The sequence below is a fragment of the Mytilus trossulus genome, chromosome 3 (assembly GCF_036588685.1).
Source record: "Mytilus trossulus isolate FHL-02 chromosome 3, PNRI_Mtr1.1.1.hap1, whole genome shotgun sequence".
In the NCBI taxonomy this organism is placed as follows: domain Eukaryota; kingdom Metazoa; phylum Mollusca; class Bivalvia; order Mytilida; family Mytilidae; genus Mytilus; species Mytilus trossulus.
Genome location: NC_086375.1, coordinates 27,576,908 through 27,595,450, shown reverse-complemented (window position 1 = coordinate 27,595,450; position 18,543 = coordinate 27,576,908). Strand labels below are relative to the sequence as shown.

At 32.0% G+C, this 18,543-nt stretch overlaps 1 protein-coding gene across 1 annotated transcript in view; it reads right to left on the bottom strand.

The window, feature by feature from the left end:
* The window catches only part of LOC134711162 (eIF-2-alpha kinase GCN2-like), a 145,289-nt gene that overhangs the window by 99,253 nt on the left and 27,493 nt on the right, over window positions 1-18,543 (bottom strand). Inside the window, exons 3-4 of the mRNA XM_063571608.1 lie at window positions 1,392-1,575; window positions 553-677 (exon numbers count right to left, since the gene is read on the bottom strand). Of these exons, the coding sequence (XP_063427678.1) occupies window positions 553-677; window positions 1,392-1,496 (230 nt within the window). The 5' untranslated portion in view covers window positions 1,497-1,575. The remainder of the gene's footprint in view (window positions 1-552; window positions 678-1,391; window positions 1,576-18,543) is intronic.

The window sequence follows — 18,543 nt, the reverse complement described above, 5'->3', positions numbered from 1 at the left end:
ACATAGTTTTTTTGTTTATTGCTACTAAAAAATGACCTAAAAGAGTGAACATATATATTCACATTCTGATTTTTTGAATGCCCATTTAATTAGGTGTGTGAATTTTTTCTTAATGAGAATGTGAGGCAATGTGGTATTTGTATTTAAGAAATTAATTTGTATTGTTTAATTTCTTTGTTGGGTTGCATTCCTACAGAATAATATCATAAATGTACACTTGTTTTAATTTTTGTGATTTTGAATACTGAACACTCTCTGGACAAATTGGTTAACTTGTTTTATTGCATTTTTGTCTAAATGATGGTACGGTCACATCTGTAGCTGTTTTCATGACAGGAAACTTCAATTTACAACTTAGATAGATGGGTGTGAAATATTATGCTGTGTACCATTAAATGTATGAGTCTCATACAAATTGCTTGCATGTGTGGTCAACTCTATTTTGAAAGAGTCTTCCCCTTGGATCATTTGTATCATATACATGCATGTTTTAATTAATAGTCCTAATACATGTACATATTTATCTGTATCATTTTGTTTTTTTAAACTTACAAATCAGGATATTTATTTGGACATTTAATAACCATATGGATCATGCTATCACTGTCAGTCGTCCCAGCTACACTTTCAGACTGCTGCTGTTTCAATACCAAACATATATGCAAAGGTCTCTCAACCTAAAATACAGAACGACATATAAATATATTTATTCAATACTGGACAACAAAAGGGAACTTTCTGTTACAGTACATTAATTTGGTTAAAATTTACTCTTTTTGTGGTTATTCACTCTGAAATACTCCTTCGTATATTCCTTGTGTCATACATTCATATATCATACATATACTCACCCAGCAGTTACATCTACATGTATGACAACCTTCAGGTATTTATATAGCTCATTTTGGCTGAATTCTTTAAATACATGTATGAACCATCCTTCACATTGTATTCACTCAATCAGTTTGGTGGTCATCCTGAATCACGCATAATGTGGTGAAATTGGACACTAATCTGGGGATTCTGTAAGCTTTTTATAGATGGTTCTTCCCCAGTATCTGTTGCGGGAAAAAGAAGACAACTCGATTTGCCTGCAGACCGTGGTCATCCATTCCATTCACAGCAGCCTGTGCTTTAAGATAAACCTTACAGTATACCTTGAGGACACATATTGCCTTGTATAATAACCAACAGGTCACAGTTACATACTTATCAATCATGTCATAGAGATATTAAAATAACAATTTGTTGAACTAATATGCATTTTTCTATCGGCATATATTACCTAGACAGACACAGGAGAGGCTTGTGTGTAAGTAAACTACTTTAAATTGCAATAAGTAAATACTTTTATGAATTATAATGCATAGCCCATGTCGTGTACAATATACCTTCCATGCGACCTTCTTTCTAAGATCGACAACATCGTCCATGTAAACCGCTTGCAAAACTTGCCATTCCTCTTCTTGTCGCTGAAGAAGAGAGTCGTCTGCCATTTCATAAATAGCACGGACTCTTATTATACTCGCATATTACTGCTTTCAACGGCATTTTATCTTACAGGATACGATAGCACTGAAAATATGAGTTGTTTACATTTTTAACGTTTCATCATCAGTTCATCGGAACCGGAAACCCACGTGAGAAGCTAAAAACTACTATCCAATCCCGACCTCGTACCTCATTTAAAAAAAAGACGGCGAAGTCGCGTCTTATTACGCTAGTTTATCCCTTTATCAACTCGTTAAGCAAGCAAAAATGCTTATTGCACTGAATCATCTATGACTGGGTGCCTTTCTGAGCATCTCGTTTTGGCTTGTTCCAAATAAATTACCTTTTCAGTTTGGTTTAAAAAAAAAATCCAAGCACCATTTGATATACATTAGTACAACAGAAACATCCAAAACTTAAAGTTTAGAGGTTAAACTATCAAAAACTAGGCCAGATTTATTTACGAACCAAAAAAAAAACATCCTTATGAAATGAAAGTCTGTTAATTATATTGAACTGATTTCATAAGACAATTTCTCACGTACATATCTGTTTTTTTTTTTTCAGTCTACTTCAAGAAAGTTAAGTGATCCCCTTTGTCTATCGTCGAATATTTTGACACCTTTTAGGTCAAAACACATCATTTTTTTTTTATCCTTAATCAACTTTTAATTAGGTAAAACGTCTCTTATAAAATATGACATAGATTCGTGTCCCCTCTTTTATGATCAAGTCTTTCCGAGCTCTTTCTATGGTTTAACCTTTCGAGAGAATTATAAATCTTGGCAAACATTATTCCTTGTTTATTTACCATTTTTCGCCCCATTTCTCGAAATTTCAATTTTTCTGTCATCAATAACCAATTGTTTCCTCTTTTTTTTTTGTGTTGGAAGAGGGTATCATAATTAGCATTTATAATTACTTATTGTCATCTTTTTCATTAAAGATCAAACTTTTTTAAGTAGTCAAATACATTCATATTGTTCAAAAAATTCAAGTTCAAATTTTTCCAGGGTTCGAAAGGGTTTTTGAAAAAATGTAATCATAGAATATCATTTTTCGTTATTTAAGTACAGTATCAACATAATGAAGACAATAACATGTATTCATTTAAAGAATCACACAACATACATCTACATTTCATTCTTAGATGCATTACTTTTTATTATAAAAAAAGAAGATGTGGTATGATTGACAATGAGACAACTCTCCACAAGAGACCAAATGACACAGAAATTAACAACTATAGGTCACCGTACGGCCTTCAGCAATGAACAAAGCCAATACCGCCTTGTTTAGGTACATAAAAAAAATGAATGAAAATAATATGTAACACATAAACAAACGACAACCACTGAATTACAGGCTCCTGGCTTGGGACAGGCACATACATACAGAATGTGGCAGGGTTAAAACATGTTAGCGGGATCCCAATCCCCCTAACCTGGAACAGTGGTCTAACAGAACAACATAAGGAAGAACTATAAAGATCAGTTGAAAAGGGTCTAACTCATCAGATGGACAAAAATACAAATAATACAAATTTAACAGGACGTGGCCGGGTACTTGTACATCACAACAACAAAAAGACACTAAATACAGATCTAAAAGTACTCGCAGTTGCTGACAGCTAGTTCAAAGACACTAACAACTAATAAAAAAATCATGCATCTAAGACAAAATTATTAATCAAAACACATCCAACATCCAATGGATTTAGTGTAAAGACGTCATTAACAGTCCGAGTTGTTTTTGGCTTTGAACTAGTTGTCAGTAACTGCGAGTACACTGAGATTGATCAGTAATTGGTGTCTTTTTTATGTTGGGTTGAATAAGGTCCCTGCCACGCCCGTTTGGTGTACATGTATTTTGTTAGATAAAGACAAGAAGATGCGTTATAATTGCCAATGAGACAACTCTCTAAAAGAGACCAAATGACACAGAAATAAACCAACTATAGGTCACTTCACGGCCTTCAACAATGAGAAAAGCCCATACCGCATAGTCAGCTATAGATGCTTTGTTTCGATCTGATACGAAGCTGATAAACTCTTTTCAACTGATTTTTATAGTTTGTTATTATATGTTGAACTGTTACACCACTGTCCAAGGGAAGGGGGATAGGCGCCACATTTGTATGTGCCTATTTCAAGTTAATGATTGTCGTTAGTCGCTGTATATTATATTTGTTTTTCGTTCATTATTTAGTGCATAAATCAGGTCGATAATTTTCTTGTTTGAATTGTTTCACATTTGTCACTTCAGGACCTTTTATAGCCGACTATGCGATATGGGTTTTGAACATTGTTGAAGACCGTAAGGTGACATATATTTGTTTACTCATATTTAATTTGGTATATTTAATTGATTGTTGGTCAGCATGAAGCCTTCAACAAAAAACAAAATATACATATTGTTTATAAAGTAAGCTGTAAACTGAGACACCCCGATATATATGAAAATGCGAAACAGTTCAAAAATCAACAAAAACTATGAAAACTATCCAGTTAAAAAAAAATAAAAAAATAAAACAACAACAGATAAAACAGACAGGAGCAAACGAAAACCACTGAATTATATGGTAATGACTGAAATTTCACATATCGAATGTCCCAGTATCAAATTCAAGTACTTGGTTTCTACATGCTTAGTTACTCTGAGTACTTTCAGATCTGTACGTTGTGTCCTTCTTTTTCATGGATGTATAGATTCCTTGTCACGTCTGGTCTTTGTGCTTTTATATATTGAGCTGTAGACAACACCATGGCCAAAACGAATAACGCCGAAAAGAAGAACACTATAATATCTGGAAATAAAATAAAATTAAGAATGGAAATGGGGAATGTGTCAAAGAGACAACAACCCGACCATAGAAAAAACAACAGCAGAAGGTCTCCAACAGGTCTTCAATGTAGCGAGAAATTCCCGCACCCGGAAGCGTCCTTCAGCTGGCTCCTAAACAAATATATACTAGTTCAGTGATAATGAACACCATACTAATTTCCAAAGTATGCAAAAGAAACTAAAATTAAAATAATACAAGACTAAAAAAGGCCAGAGGCTCCTGACTTGGGACAGGCACAAAAAATGCGGCGGGCTAAACATGTCATGTTATGAGATCTCAACCCTCCCCATATACCTCTAGCCAATGTAGAAAAGTACACGCATAACACATTAAAATTCAGTTCAAGGGAAGTCCGAGTCTGATGTCAGAAGAGGTAACCAAAGAAAATAAACAAAATGACAATAATACATAGATAACAACAGACTACTAGGAGTTAACCGACATACCAGCTCCAGACTTCAATTAAACTGATTGAAAGATTATGATTTCATCATATATATGAATATCAGGCACAATCCTTCACGTTAGGGTTTTAGTATCATACCATCATAACCTATATGAGAAGAATATAACCTGTGTCATGACAACAACTGGTTTTTTTTTAATAAATGTGTTTAGTTTCGATGCAAAAACCCTATAAGTGAATCAATATTAACGCCAAAATATGCAATCTTTAATGACCTGACAACAGTATCGTAACTATATCCCTTCTTAATTAATCTATCTCAAAGTTTTGTTAGTTTCTGATGTGAATACTGACATTTTTGTGCTTTATAAAGAATATTTCCATAAAAAATTGGATGTGAAATACCTGAACGTATAAGAAGTCTGCATGTTGAGCTATATTTACGAATGATGTCCTTATATCGATGATAAAATTTAGTAAATGTTTTGACTAGTTGTGATATCGAAAACCCTGGTGTAATAATTTTTCAGTAATGCATAAATTTCTCTCGTTAAATTCTAAAATATTGTTACATACACGAGCGAATCGTACAATTTGAGATTTATAAACACCGTAAGATGGTGACAAGGGAACATCATCATCTAAAAATGGATAATTAACGATAGGAAATGAAAAATCATCTCTTTTATCATAAATTTTAGTATTAAGCTTTCCGTTAGTGATATAGATATCAAGATCGAGGAAAGGGCAGTGGTCATTGTTAGAATTAGCTTTATTTAAAGTAAGTTCAACAGGATACATTTCTTTCGTATACATACTGAAGTCGTCCTTATTGAGAGCCAAACTATCATCCAAATATCTAAAAGTATTATTAAATTTGTTTATCAGATGTTGTTTCGATGGGTCTTTGCTGATTTTAGTAATAAATTGTAACTCATAGCAATACAAAACCAGGTCCGCAATAAATGGTGCACAGTTAACCTGCATTGGAATTCCGATAACCTGACGATATACGGAATCTCCAAAGCGAACAAAAATGTTATCTAGTAAAAATTCATGGGCAGATATAGTATCAAAGCATATCCAATTGACATAGTTTTTTTGTGTAGCTTCGGAAGCCTGAAAGTCTGAGCAACATAAACCTTTCCAAAAACGGAAATTAAATGAGTGCAACTTTTATCGAATATCAAAACTGCAGGTTTGTGCTAATTACAGATCTTTGGGACGATTTAGAACAAGTGATACATATATATACACGTTAATATTAGTACATGGTTGAAGAATAAATTGTGGTCTAGATGCCTTTTGGGTTAATTTTTTTTGTTGGGTTGCTGTTTCATTGACGATTACCCACATCTCTTTTTTATTCATAGACACGTTATCAAGTAAGGTTTTATTGATAAATGTTTTCTGTTGATAAACGACCAACATGTTCATAAAAATTAATTTGAATTATCGTCTTTTGAATCAATATGAAAAGCTTTCTTGGAAATGTATCCAAAAAAGTTTAAGTTTCTGCGACACATTTCGATTGTGTGTATTTTCATAATCTTCGGGATTAAGATTAAGATTTTTTTTAAAACGGTCGATTAGAAAATGGAAAAGGGTGTTGGGCTTTACTTTGAAATTAGTTAAAATTAGATGTAAAGTAGAAAGTTTGTGAAGTAACTGAACACCATATCTTAGAAACTTCTATTTCCTTAGATTATCTTACACTATTTCAAAGCAAACCATCCCGTGTCTAATATCAAACTAAAAAATATTATTTTCATATAGGCCTATATAAGCTTCTCATATAATTAAGCCTTTAGTTCCCTGTAAATTGCGTGTGTTCAAAGCGCTTTTCTAGATTTACTTTCATCAGGAACGCTGAAAATCGAATATTTGAAAGCCATGAATATATTATAATAACATAACATTTGAAGAGCTTATATGACCAAAAAGGGACTTAGAAACATAGCCAAATTTATCTACATTGGATTCTTATATATTCAAAATTTATTAACAGACAATTTCAGAAAGGTTTCTTAAAAATGATGTCAGTACCTAAGTAATGACTACTTCTTATCATTTTAATAGAAGAAATCATATTTTTTACAGTCTATTAAAGATAACTCCAGCGTATCTATCAACAGTAACTTCCACGATATTACAAGTGTGTTATCTCCCTTTGTCTATTGTCCATGACCAATATGTAATGCAACAAAAATAATGTCCATGGCTATCAGCCAGTGCAACATAAATATTACACGGAGGCAATTTTCTGAGGCAGGATGACATTTTGTGACCCTTTAATTTCTTGCTTCAAATTCTTATCAACACTTTGTCGTGTTCTTATCAGAGATGTATCTGTAATTTCCTGCAAAGATCCCTCTAACGAGGACATTATCGGTGACTCCCATGTCAAAAGCGACCATGACCAAATATTTTATCTCATTTTATAATTAAATTATCTTTTATGTTGAATATCAGACATTTTTTAATTCTCAAATTTGAACTTTGGTAACAGGTTTGCAATAAGTTAAATTATTTAATGGGATGGTAATGACAACACTTAAAAATTTTAATTTAATTTTCGATAACGGAGTAATAATTTATAAAATGTTCAAAAATAAATAAAATCTGAAATTACAAAAAAAGCGCAATTTTTTAATGCATTAAAAACTAAAAACGATACAGCTGTCATGTACCTCAGAATGTCGTTAATTTCATCAGACAAGTCTTCTAATTTTTGCTTAAAATTAACATATTGACCATGGGCGCTAATTTTTTTTATATATTCTTCGTAGCAATTTGTAAAATTGCAAATCAAGACGAAGAAAATGGACCTAGTATTTTGCAGAAGTATGTCTTGTTCTCGTGGACAAGGACATGTCAAGTTAATATTCCATCTCCGAGCGAGCTCAGTCGACTGGAAAAATGTTCACATGTATGTTGTCAAGTTTTGATGTGTTTTACATTCAAAGATATAATTTAATTGTATCGGTAACAAGCTGGGAAATTATAGCTTCTAATATAGAGAGATAATTAAACTTCATCAAACCGAAAAATTTGGTTCCTTCAAATCCAACTGCAAAAAGGCGTCTGCGAATTGTTCTTAGTGATTTGAGCCTATTTGACAGATTACTGAAAATAAATATAGCCTAGAAAATTTAATTAGCAAATTTGGGGAATAAAATTCATGGCATATGTTACTTTTTTGTTGCTAAAAAATAAGGCAAGAAAATACAAGATACAGAAAGGAGTATCTCAAAGATTCGTTCCTTAAAAATTCGAAAGAATCAATATAGCGATGATCCGTTTTTTTGTCAACTTATTTTTTCCATGACAAATGTATCTTTATTACTTTAAACACCAACCACGGACCTGTAATCACTTTTGTACCTAAAAATAAAACAGGATCGGAAACAAAATACAAAGTGAATTTCTGAAGGAAAGAATCTAATAGGATGCAACACACACGCACACGGGAATAAAAAGAAGCGAAGGGTTCCAAGATAATTATAAGTGACAATTCGCAAAGTAAATTTTCTTGTAACAGAATAATACCGAACAAACAGGATATTGTTTGGAGGATTAGAGCATACAAATGTTTCCAATAAAATATTTATTTTAATATAAAATACCAAAAATGTAAATTTTAATTCTTTTCTTTGTTCTCGGGGTAACATTTTCTTCAATTAAATTAAACTCAGTTAATATATTTAAAGTTTAAGACAGAACGTGCTTACAATTTTTATTATAAAATAAAACATTTTTATGAAACATGCGCGATGAAAAATATATTATGAATTTATTTCTTATTTTTTTTTATCAATATAAACATATAATTCCGATGATTCTAAATACAGATAATATATTTCTTTTATATATAATATATTATTCATTTAGCTAGACCCTATAGGCTTTTAACTATTCAGCTTTGAAGGTAACGAAAAAAAAGCACTTTGGACCTATGCATTTTCTTTTCATTTTTTTTCTATGTAGAATTAGCCTAACTTGCTGGTAGAGAAAAACATTCACCATTGTGTAAAACTATTTTGTATGTATACCAAAACATACGATGTTTTTATTCACTCAATTCATTACACTTCGTAATCATGTACTAGTAAAGAAAAAAAGAAAAAAACAATTCTATTTATTTTTTCTCCTACATTCATCCCTATATTGGTCAAGGCTACAAAGAAACGAAGACAACGAAATAGTAATCTAAACAAACGCACAAACAAACAAACAAACAAAACTATAAGATATATATGAAAAAATAAACTTTTGGTACACAGATGTGAACATCAATAAAAATAAGCAGACGTGGTATACATGTATACCAACCTTTTTTCGCGTTTACTTTATTTTGCGTTAATAGTTATCAAAGGTACCAGGATTATAATTTAATACGCCAGACGCGCGTTTCGTCTACATAAGACTCATCAGTGACGCTCAGATCAAAACAGTTAAAATGCCAAACAAATACAAACTTGAAGAGCATTGAGGACCGTTCTACAGCAGGGATTTAATATTTTCGCGACAATTTATATGCGCGTTATAATTCTAATCGCGAAAATAAGTTGATTTTACAGTAATTGCAATGACACGAATATCCACCGAAGTCTAAATGACGTAAATAATTGATTAAATTATAAAATCAGAGACAGCTAGCCCAAGAAGGGTTTTATTTTTGGTTAAGAGTTTTATGTATTTGTAAATCGGGACAACATGTGTCAAAATTATTATTTATTATTATGATCATAGTCTATCCAGTTCTCTAAAAATATTTTTTCCTTTTGCTGATTGTTTATTGAAATGACAATGAAGAAAACAATGATGTACATCCTCCACCTCATCACTTCTCAGTAACATATCTGTGTTAACCTGAAAATTGTTTCTATATTGTTCTGTTTATATGGACCTATACTGATGATGTTTATCAATAACACTAAATAAATTGACCAGTTTTTGTAAAGTGCGAGGTTTGGCTTGCCACAAAACCAGGCTCAACCCATCATTTTATTCTTAAAATGTCCTAAACCAAGTCAGGAAAATGGCAGTTGTTATCTTATAGTCTGTTTCTGTGTCTGTTGCATTGCCGTTTTTTTTACACTTTAGTGTTTCTGTTGTTTCGTTATTTTCATTTTATAGTTGATGTGTGTTTTTCTCGGTTTAAGTTTGTAACCCGGATTTGTTTTCTCTCAATCAATTTATGACTGTCGAACCGCGGCATACTACTGTTGCTTTTATTAATAGTAAATTTTCCAACCCTATAAATGATAAGCGAGTATAACATAAGTAAAATACTTATATATTATAAATATTATATATCAGCGGGACGGCTGCAGTGCAGGCGATTTGGTGTCACGATATCACAGTAGCATGGGTTCGAATCCCGGCGAGGGAAAAACCAAAAAATTGCGAAAGCATTTACAGATCTAACATTGTTGGGTTGATGTTTAGACGAGTTGTATATAAATAAGTAAAATATATACTCTTTAGTAAGTAACTTTACTAAAACGGATAAAAGTGACATAGACACCAGGTCTACGTGTTTACCAATGAAATACTTCCAGTTTTTTGTTTTGTTTACGAGGTTGGATTTCCTTGAGGTTCGGTATTTTTGTAATTTTTCCTTTTTCGTGCACTTTAAAATCATTGCAGGACATAAACGTATCACTACATTTCAAGTAAATCCTTCAAAAATCCCTGCATTTTACTTTTACTTAAGTCATCTTTTTCCTTTTTTAGAGCTCATCATAAACCTGATGCAAAACAAAGAAAACCACACGTTTGGCCTTAGATTACTGAGTAGATCAGTCCCGAATGTTTATTTACTTTACTTTCAGTACCCTTCTCAAAGAACCAAAACAAGCGTCGATGATTGATCTCCCTTATCAAAATCATATACAAACTTTTATTTTCCAAAAACTCATTATAGATTTGATCAAATAATTAAAAAAAAAGGACCCGAAGCAGTGAAAATTAAAACCTTTCGTTAATAGCGTTTTTAAATCGAAGCTTTGAAAATGATACACCTTATCGCATATCGTTATATGATAAACATCTCTTTATGAAAGTGGTCATTTGCATTGAAAATTAAAAATGGTGCTAAGCACATTCAGTCATCGCCATGCAGCATAACTAATTATAAACGCCTAGGTATTTTTATAGCCCGTCTGCACCCACTATACACTATAACCAACCAAATATCACAATTCAAAGTAGTATTTATAAACTTCCGATTTGAATCGGTCCTTTTCTTGTTTCTTTTATCACTCCAAATTATCTGATTAAATTAAATACTTATGATACACGTCATCAAATTAAAAAAGGTTTAGATTTGAAAAAAAGATTTGTTGACGTTTAAGAATTGAACACCATTGAACAGACGACACTTTGATGTCTAAATTAAACGGAGGTTACAACATATTGAAAAAAGATAATTTATTGTTTAACGCTAACGTCCAAAAATTTATGATACAGGAATGTCCAGCACCAAACCACTGAACATCAAAATGAAAATAAATGAATAAATATATACATTTCTAAATAGATATATAAAAAATTAATAAAAGAAAGTGAAATAAATGAATAAAAATAACTGAATGAATAATTTAATAAACAATTAGTTAAAAAGCAAGAAAATTGGAAAAAAGAATGAAAGAAAAAGACAATACATAAATAAATAATTTATTAAATAATTTTTGTTTTAAATAGATAAATAAAACAGGTCACATAATGTATCTACACATCCTCATTTTTTTTATGGTAAAAACTTGAATTTCAGAACAGAAGGAGCTGACTTGTGTTTGATACGAAGCAACATCACTGGCATCACTGACTAGCTGGAAACGTTGGTTCATAAAAAAACTAAACCAATTAGAAAAGGAACTTCTAGTAGACGACCGCATTTTAGAACGAGGCACACGTCTGACCTCATTTCATCCAAAGCTTAGGTAAAGTGCGTATCTTAAGATTTAATACGATAACAAGATATAGAGCTGCCAGTTGGACAATAGGCCAGTTAAAACAAACTTTGAGTATACAAATTAGCTCTACCTAGCAACATATAGTGCCACAGAAAATCTACGTGCAACAGCAAATGCGTAAGAACAACTCAAAGCCGGTTAAATCATAAACAAAAGTCAAAATAACCAACAATAAGTTCTATACCAATAGGTTTGGTAGATTTGGTATTTTAAAGACAAATCTTTTTAGTTTGATGGGTAAGTTTTGGTAAAGTGGACGCATTGGTTTCAGAAGTTCGTCGGACATGAACCTAATGTAGTCTTTTCGCAATGTTTATGTTCATCATTTTATGATTATGCTTTAGTATTTCTTGTCTAATGCAAGGATTTGTATAGTGAGACTAATGAGTCTAATGTCTTGTTTAATGATTTGGTTTGAGGAATTCAAGATTTACAACGCTATATACTTTGGTGGACAACTAATTGAAGTCTAAAAAAATATTCAATGACGAGCAGCAAACTATCTAAAACTCTGAGTAGCAGTGGTTTTGTGCCGACATCCACATCCCTAAATAATAGTAATTATTATGATTATACAAATAACTAAATCAAACTAAAATTCATTTCAAATAATTTGAAATCAAGTAGTTATGTTCCGGACCATATGAGTATTTGGACCATACGCGTATGGTCATGACCATATGCGTATACTCATATGGTCCGACCATACGCGTATGGTCCGACCGTACGCGTATGGTCGGACCATATGAGTATTATACTCGTTTGGATATTAACGGGCCGGACCATATATGTATTTGGACCATATAGGTATTTTTTCAAACATACAATAGAAATAATACGTATTAATTTTACATTTCAAAAGCTACATAAACATTAAATATTGATGCCACAGCCAGTTGATCTTAGTTTTTATCGCTAATTGTATTCGTGTATGCTTTTGTATATTTAGAATGACATTCAAACGGTACCATACATGTAGCTTTTCTGCGATTGCTTGTTTTGGCTGCGTGCACTGATATCGACTCGGACAATTCCGATGTGTCTACGGTGTTTTTAAGTAACTTTAGATCTCCAATATCGTAAAATGAATATCACGGATCAAATTAAATAAAGGCAGTAGCTATTGCATGGCACTTACATGATATTTTACCGGTCTTATAATTAAGATTAAAATAGAAGTATAGAAATAAAGAATAGAAAAAAATAAAGAAACATATAATTTTAATATTTTACTTATAAAAAATGTCTTAAAAAATATCTTGATCTTTAAAAAATATAATGAACATTGCCGATGATATCACCTACTTTAAACAATAACATTCCTTTTACAATATGTTTTGACATCTTCTTATAATTGTACTTACAAATAGTGAGTAATATTAACTGTGTAAAAATGTTTTTTATAAGTTTTTTTTTAATATATGAAAAAATGACATTTTAGTGACGTAACATCCAGTAGAGTCACACCTAATGAAGAGTTTAAAAGTATACGTGTTGATTACCCCGACCATACGCGTACGGTCCGACCATACGCGTATGGTCGGACCATATGAGTATATACCCATATGGTCATGACCATACGCGTATGGTCCAGATACTCATATGGTCCGGAACAGTTACACTCCGCTTTTGACAAGAGGGAAAGTATACAGAACACAGATCTATATACATATAGCAACACAAGAAATGGCAATTTGCTCGGGATCCGTTAGCCTAGATTATGCTTTAATTGCTAAGTGAAAACGATAGTTCTACAGAACCAAAAACATTTGTCAAATCTGAAAAAAAATACACGATGCCATTGGCAGTCCAAACATATTTTCATCTGATTCATTTTTTTGGGGTAACAAAATGAACAACAAGAGAGCAACAAAATGCTAAACAGTGGACATTTGTAATATGGACACTCCTACCCCATCATGGTATCTTTATCCTTAAAAAAAAACAACAGTTAATGCGTGAACAAACAAGCAACACAATAAATTAATATGAATTTACCAATAACCTGATTAATCTGCAAACAACTTACTGAAGAAAGATAAATCTGCTTATTACTCAACGAACAAAACAGAATCTGCCAAAAAATCAAACCGTCGAACAAAGACAAATCTGCTAACAATATACAATGAGCGAAGATAAGTCAAAAAATAAAAGATGAGTGATAACTAACCTTCTAAAACAGAAAGAACAAATCCGTCTCTCAGAAACGAAACTTTCAAAGATGCACCGTACCTTAAAACACAATGAGCAATGTATGATTTTAATGAGTACAAAACTAACATTCTAACATGACGTCCTTCAAACGCCTTGAGTACACACCCGTGGTAAAATTTGAATATATTGCATGGGCTGTTCCGATCGTACTCCCACGTCATATGTTTTTTTATGAATGAGTTTCGCGACGTCATAAAACGATGACGTTAGAATATGAGCATTTTACGGGAAAATACACGCTTTTAAATCCGAAAATCATCACAACATGGAAACGTAAACAAACGGTGCTAAAATGTGTTATAAGCCACATCTTTTGAAACATTTAAGACATATAAGTCAATTATCATTTAAATTAATAAAAAAACTATCTATATATGTTATTTTAAATAGTTTAAGCATGTCACTAATTCAGTTTGCTCCGTTCTTTAACGCCAATTTGATAGTGCGTTCATTTATGGGAATGGAACATATTTGCCTACACCTAGAGCGCTTCGATCCAAAAGAATTGCCGTATTAGACCTATTAGAATCGAAATAATTCATGGGGGCTTGAATATATCTAGATTTTACCACGGGTTGTCCCTTTATGCCGATATTTTACCCCTCGCTATCGCTCAGGGTAAAATATTTGTCATAAAGGGCCAACCCGTGGTAAAATCACGATATATTCAAGCCCCCATGAATTATTTCTTAAACAATATAATTGGAAATATTGCATCTACAACAAGTATTGACTAAGAAGGATACAACAACATGCAAAAGAAATTGTAAGCAGTAATAATACTTCAATGATGCAGCAAATACAACACAACGACCAATCATAGAACTACTACTAAAAAAAGTAAAATCACAAAAACACTGAACTTATAGAGGAAAATCAATTGGGAAGTCCATAATCACATGGCAAAATCAAATTACAAAACGCATCAAATAACAAAAACTACTAAACTCAAAGGAAAATTCAAAAAATAAAATTGTAAAATCGAAAGTTCAAACTCAGCAAACCAATGTAAAACAACTGTCATAGTCCTGGCTTGACACATGCATTTCTCTACGTAGAAAATGGTGCACTAAACCTGCAAAATTATTTTGATATGTTTTTTAAACTTGTTAGAAACATGATGAGCTATGGACAACTCAATGAGCACGAATATAACTACAAAAAATGCAATGAGCCATGCTAAAGGTGTTATTTGTTTTACTGTTTGAATTAGACGAAATACCGACATAGCTATTAAATACAATTAACTAACTTATTACTAATACAATTCTGTATTAATTTTATTGTACATTGCAATTGTTATAAAATACATCAAAGATCATAATTACAAACCTAATCTTGATTTATATCCAATTGTTAGACATATCTTGTGATGTCACCTTTGTGATGTTGATACAGATGCGTAACGGACAGTTCTTAGTTCTGTTTTTGTGTGCTGTCCTAGGTTGTTTTATGTACTCGTTGTTACTTTTATTCTGTGGTTAGCATGTTGAAATGTACTATTGTATTGTTTATTTGTATATCATTCTGTCCTGAATGTTCTTGCATATATTTGTACTGTATTCCTGTCATATAATGTTGTCATTTTAGTGGTATACTCAACATTGCCATAAAAGCACAAGGTTTGGCTAGCAACAAAACTAGGTTTAAACCACCATTTTTTAAAATGTCTTATAAATTTTGAAATTATTAAGAAACTAAGGTTTCAACTCTCTCAGGCAAAGTTGGCTTTATATGGATTTTTTATTTTTAGGTATTTTTGACATATAGCTCTTCAACGGTTTCGGTACTTACACATCTTCGGATTTTAAATGTTTGGCGTTCCTGATGAAGGTAAATCCAGAAAAGCGCTTCGGACGCAAGAAATTATTTAACGTGTTATTTACAATTTTTTATACTAAGTCAAGAAAATGGCAGTTGTTTTCTTATAGTTAGTTTTCTGTGTGTTTTACATTGTCGTTTGTTTGTTGTTGCATTTCAATGTTTATGTTGTTTCGTTGTTTTCCTCCTATAGTTGATGGGTTTCTCTCAGTTTGAGTTTATGATTTATGACTTTTGAACAGTGGTATACTGCCTTTGTTTATCATTTGCAATGAAAAATTGCAAAAAGTACAACGAAAAATATTATAGCAGATAACAACACAATAATCAGCTATAAATTCATTAAGATTGTTGTAGTTACAAACATCACAGTGATCAATTATATTGATGTCCTGAACAAGATGAGTTCTGATACAGCCGACAACTGCATACAACACATTGAGCAATGAAAAAGCTGCCATTATTATCAATCTACTAACACAAAATGAGCAATGGAACAGCTGCAAACAACACATTCAGCAATGATCAATCTGACGACACATAATGAACAATTGTAGATATCCATAATACGATGAGCAACGATAAAACTTCATGTGCATAATGAACAATGGAGCAGCTACAAACAAAACATAAGCAATGTTCAATCTGCCGACACATAGTGAACGATGGTATGTAAAGCTGCAAACAACGCAATAAGTAATGATAATGCGGCAAACATAAAATGAACAATTGACATAGCTTCAAACAACACAACGAGGAATGCAATTGATGCCATTACACAACTGGCAATAGTAAGCTGCAGACAACACAACGAGAAACGATAGTGCTGCTTACACAAAAAGAGCAATGGAACAGCTGCAAACAATCCAATGAGCAGTGACCAATCTCCCGACATACAATGAGTGATGGTACAGATGCAAAAAGCACAATAATCAATGATAATGCAACCAACATAAAATGGACAATGACACAGCTGCAAACAACATAATGAGCAATATTATAGCTGCGATTCTAAAACAGGCAATGGAACAGTTGCAAACAACACAATGGCGTAGTTGTACAAGGAAGCAGCAAAAAACAAAATGCAACTATATGTCAATCAGCAAAGTATATCATTAGCACAATGACAAATTAAAACATTAACACAATGAACAACTTAAAGCTACCATACCGCCATGAACATATCAAAACATTAATACAATTATCATTTCAAATCTGACATTAACACAATGACCAACTTAATTCTGACATTAACACAATGACAAACCTAGAGAATTCACACACTGACTAACATAAAGCTGACATTAACACAATGACTAACTTAAATATGTCAATGCGATAATGACTGATATTAAACCTACTTTAAAATAGCCAATGATCGATATATCTAATAAAAGTACGAACCCACGACTGACAAAGGACGTATCAAAATACAAAGGAATATAAACTAGTAAGCAATTAGCATGAAAAAGTGGTTATAATTCTGATAAAGTACAATAACCTACTACCAATCTGACAATAGCACATATAGGACAGCGATTTATTCAACAATAAAAATATGACCTAAAATGTATGTGCCATAACAAAATAAACTTTACAAAAACACACGGTGAGGGCTTATTAACGGACAAACGCATGTGCCCAGTTATCATACTGACGATAGATATACCTATAAGTATTACACCAACTTACGATAATGTTGACGTTCCAAAATACTTAAGGAATGACTGTAATATTTGTTCTGTCTATGAAGAAATAACATAGAAAATGTGGTGCACACTGAATAACGCGCGTAACGGGTTATTTAACAGTGAGCACCACATTTTTAAAGTTATTTCGAAAAGACAGAAAAAATATTACAGTCATTTCTTATAATTTAATTCTAAATTCCATTTTAAACCGTAGAAATCCATGAAAAAACGTTGATGACTAAATTATGTATATGGATTCATAACAAAATAACGTCAGCCAATCAGAAGACGCGTTACATCCAAAATCAAATTATTCAAGCATAAATTTAACAATTACATAAAATGAAGTGACAAATCTGACAACAGTGCGATACTCAGTTATAAAACAGACAATAAGACGATAATCGGTTACAAATCTGACAATAGGGCTATAATTAGTTATAAATCTGACAATAACAGAATGGCCAACGATAGATCTAAAAGTAACATCTTAACCTGGCAGATAATGATTATAACGTTACAAAACTAAAACAATACCAAATTCATAAATATGAAAATATGAAATATGAAAATAACATTGTATTAACCGCAGTTCACACATTGTTAATTCTAAATCTGACAAATAAGTAGCAATGGCAAGTCTGACAATAACCGATGAATCTTTCTTCGTCTATAATGGTCAACTATAATTTTTTAATAACTTAAAAATAACGCAATGACCAGTGTGTTGAATGTATAATAATTGATAGATATATAAAGTGGTTGGCGATACATCTGACAACAACTGGATGACCGATTATGTGTTATATCGTTATACATTTGTTAATAAGAACATGAATAACAAGTCATCTTGCATATTGCCGCGCGATACAAATCTGACAATAACAAAATAACTTATTTGACAATAACAAAATGACTAATTTGACAACAAAGTGTAATTACAATCGTTATACGAACAACAACAGAATAGCCACAAAATATCGCGATAACTATGTATTTGTCTTCCAGTTACCCCAAATGACTAATGATAAATCCGATAACCACCGATACTTGAACAAAATGTTTACCGATAGTTAGAATTGGATAATGTTGTAA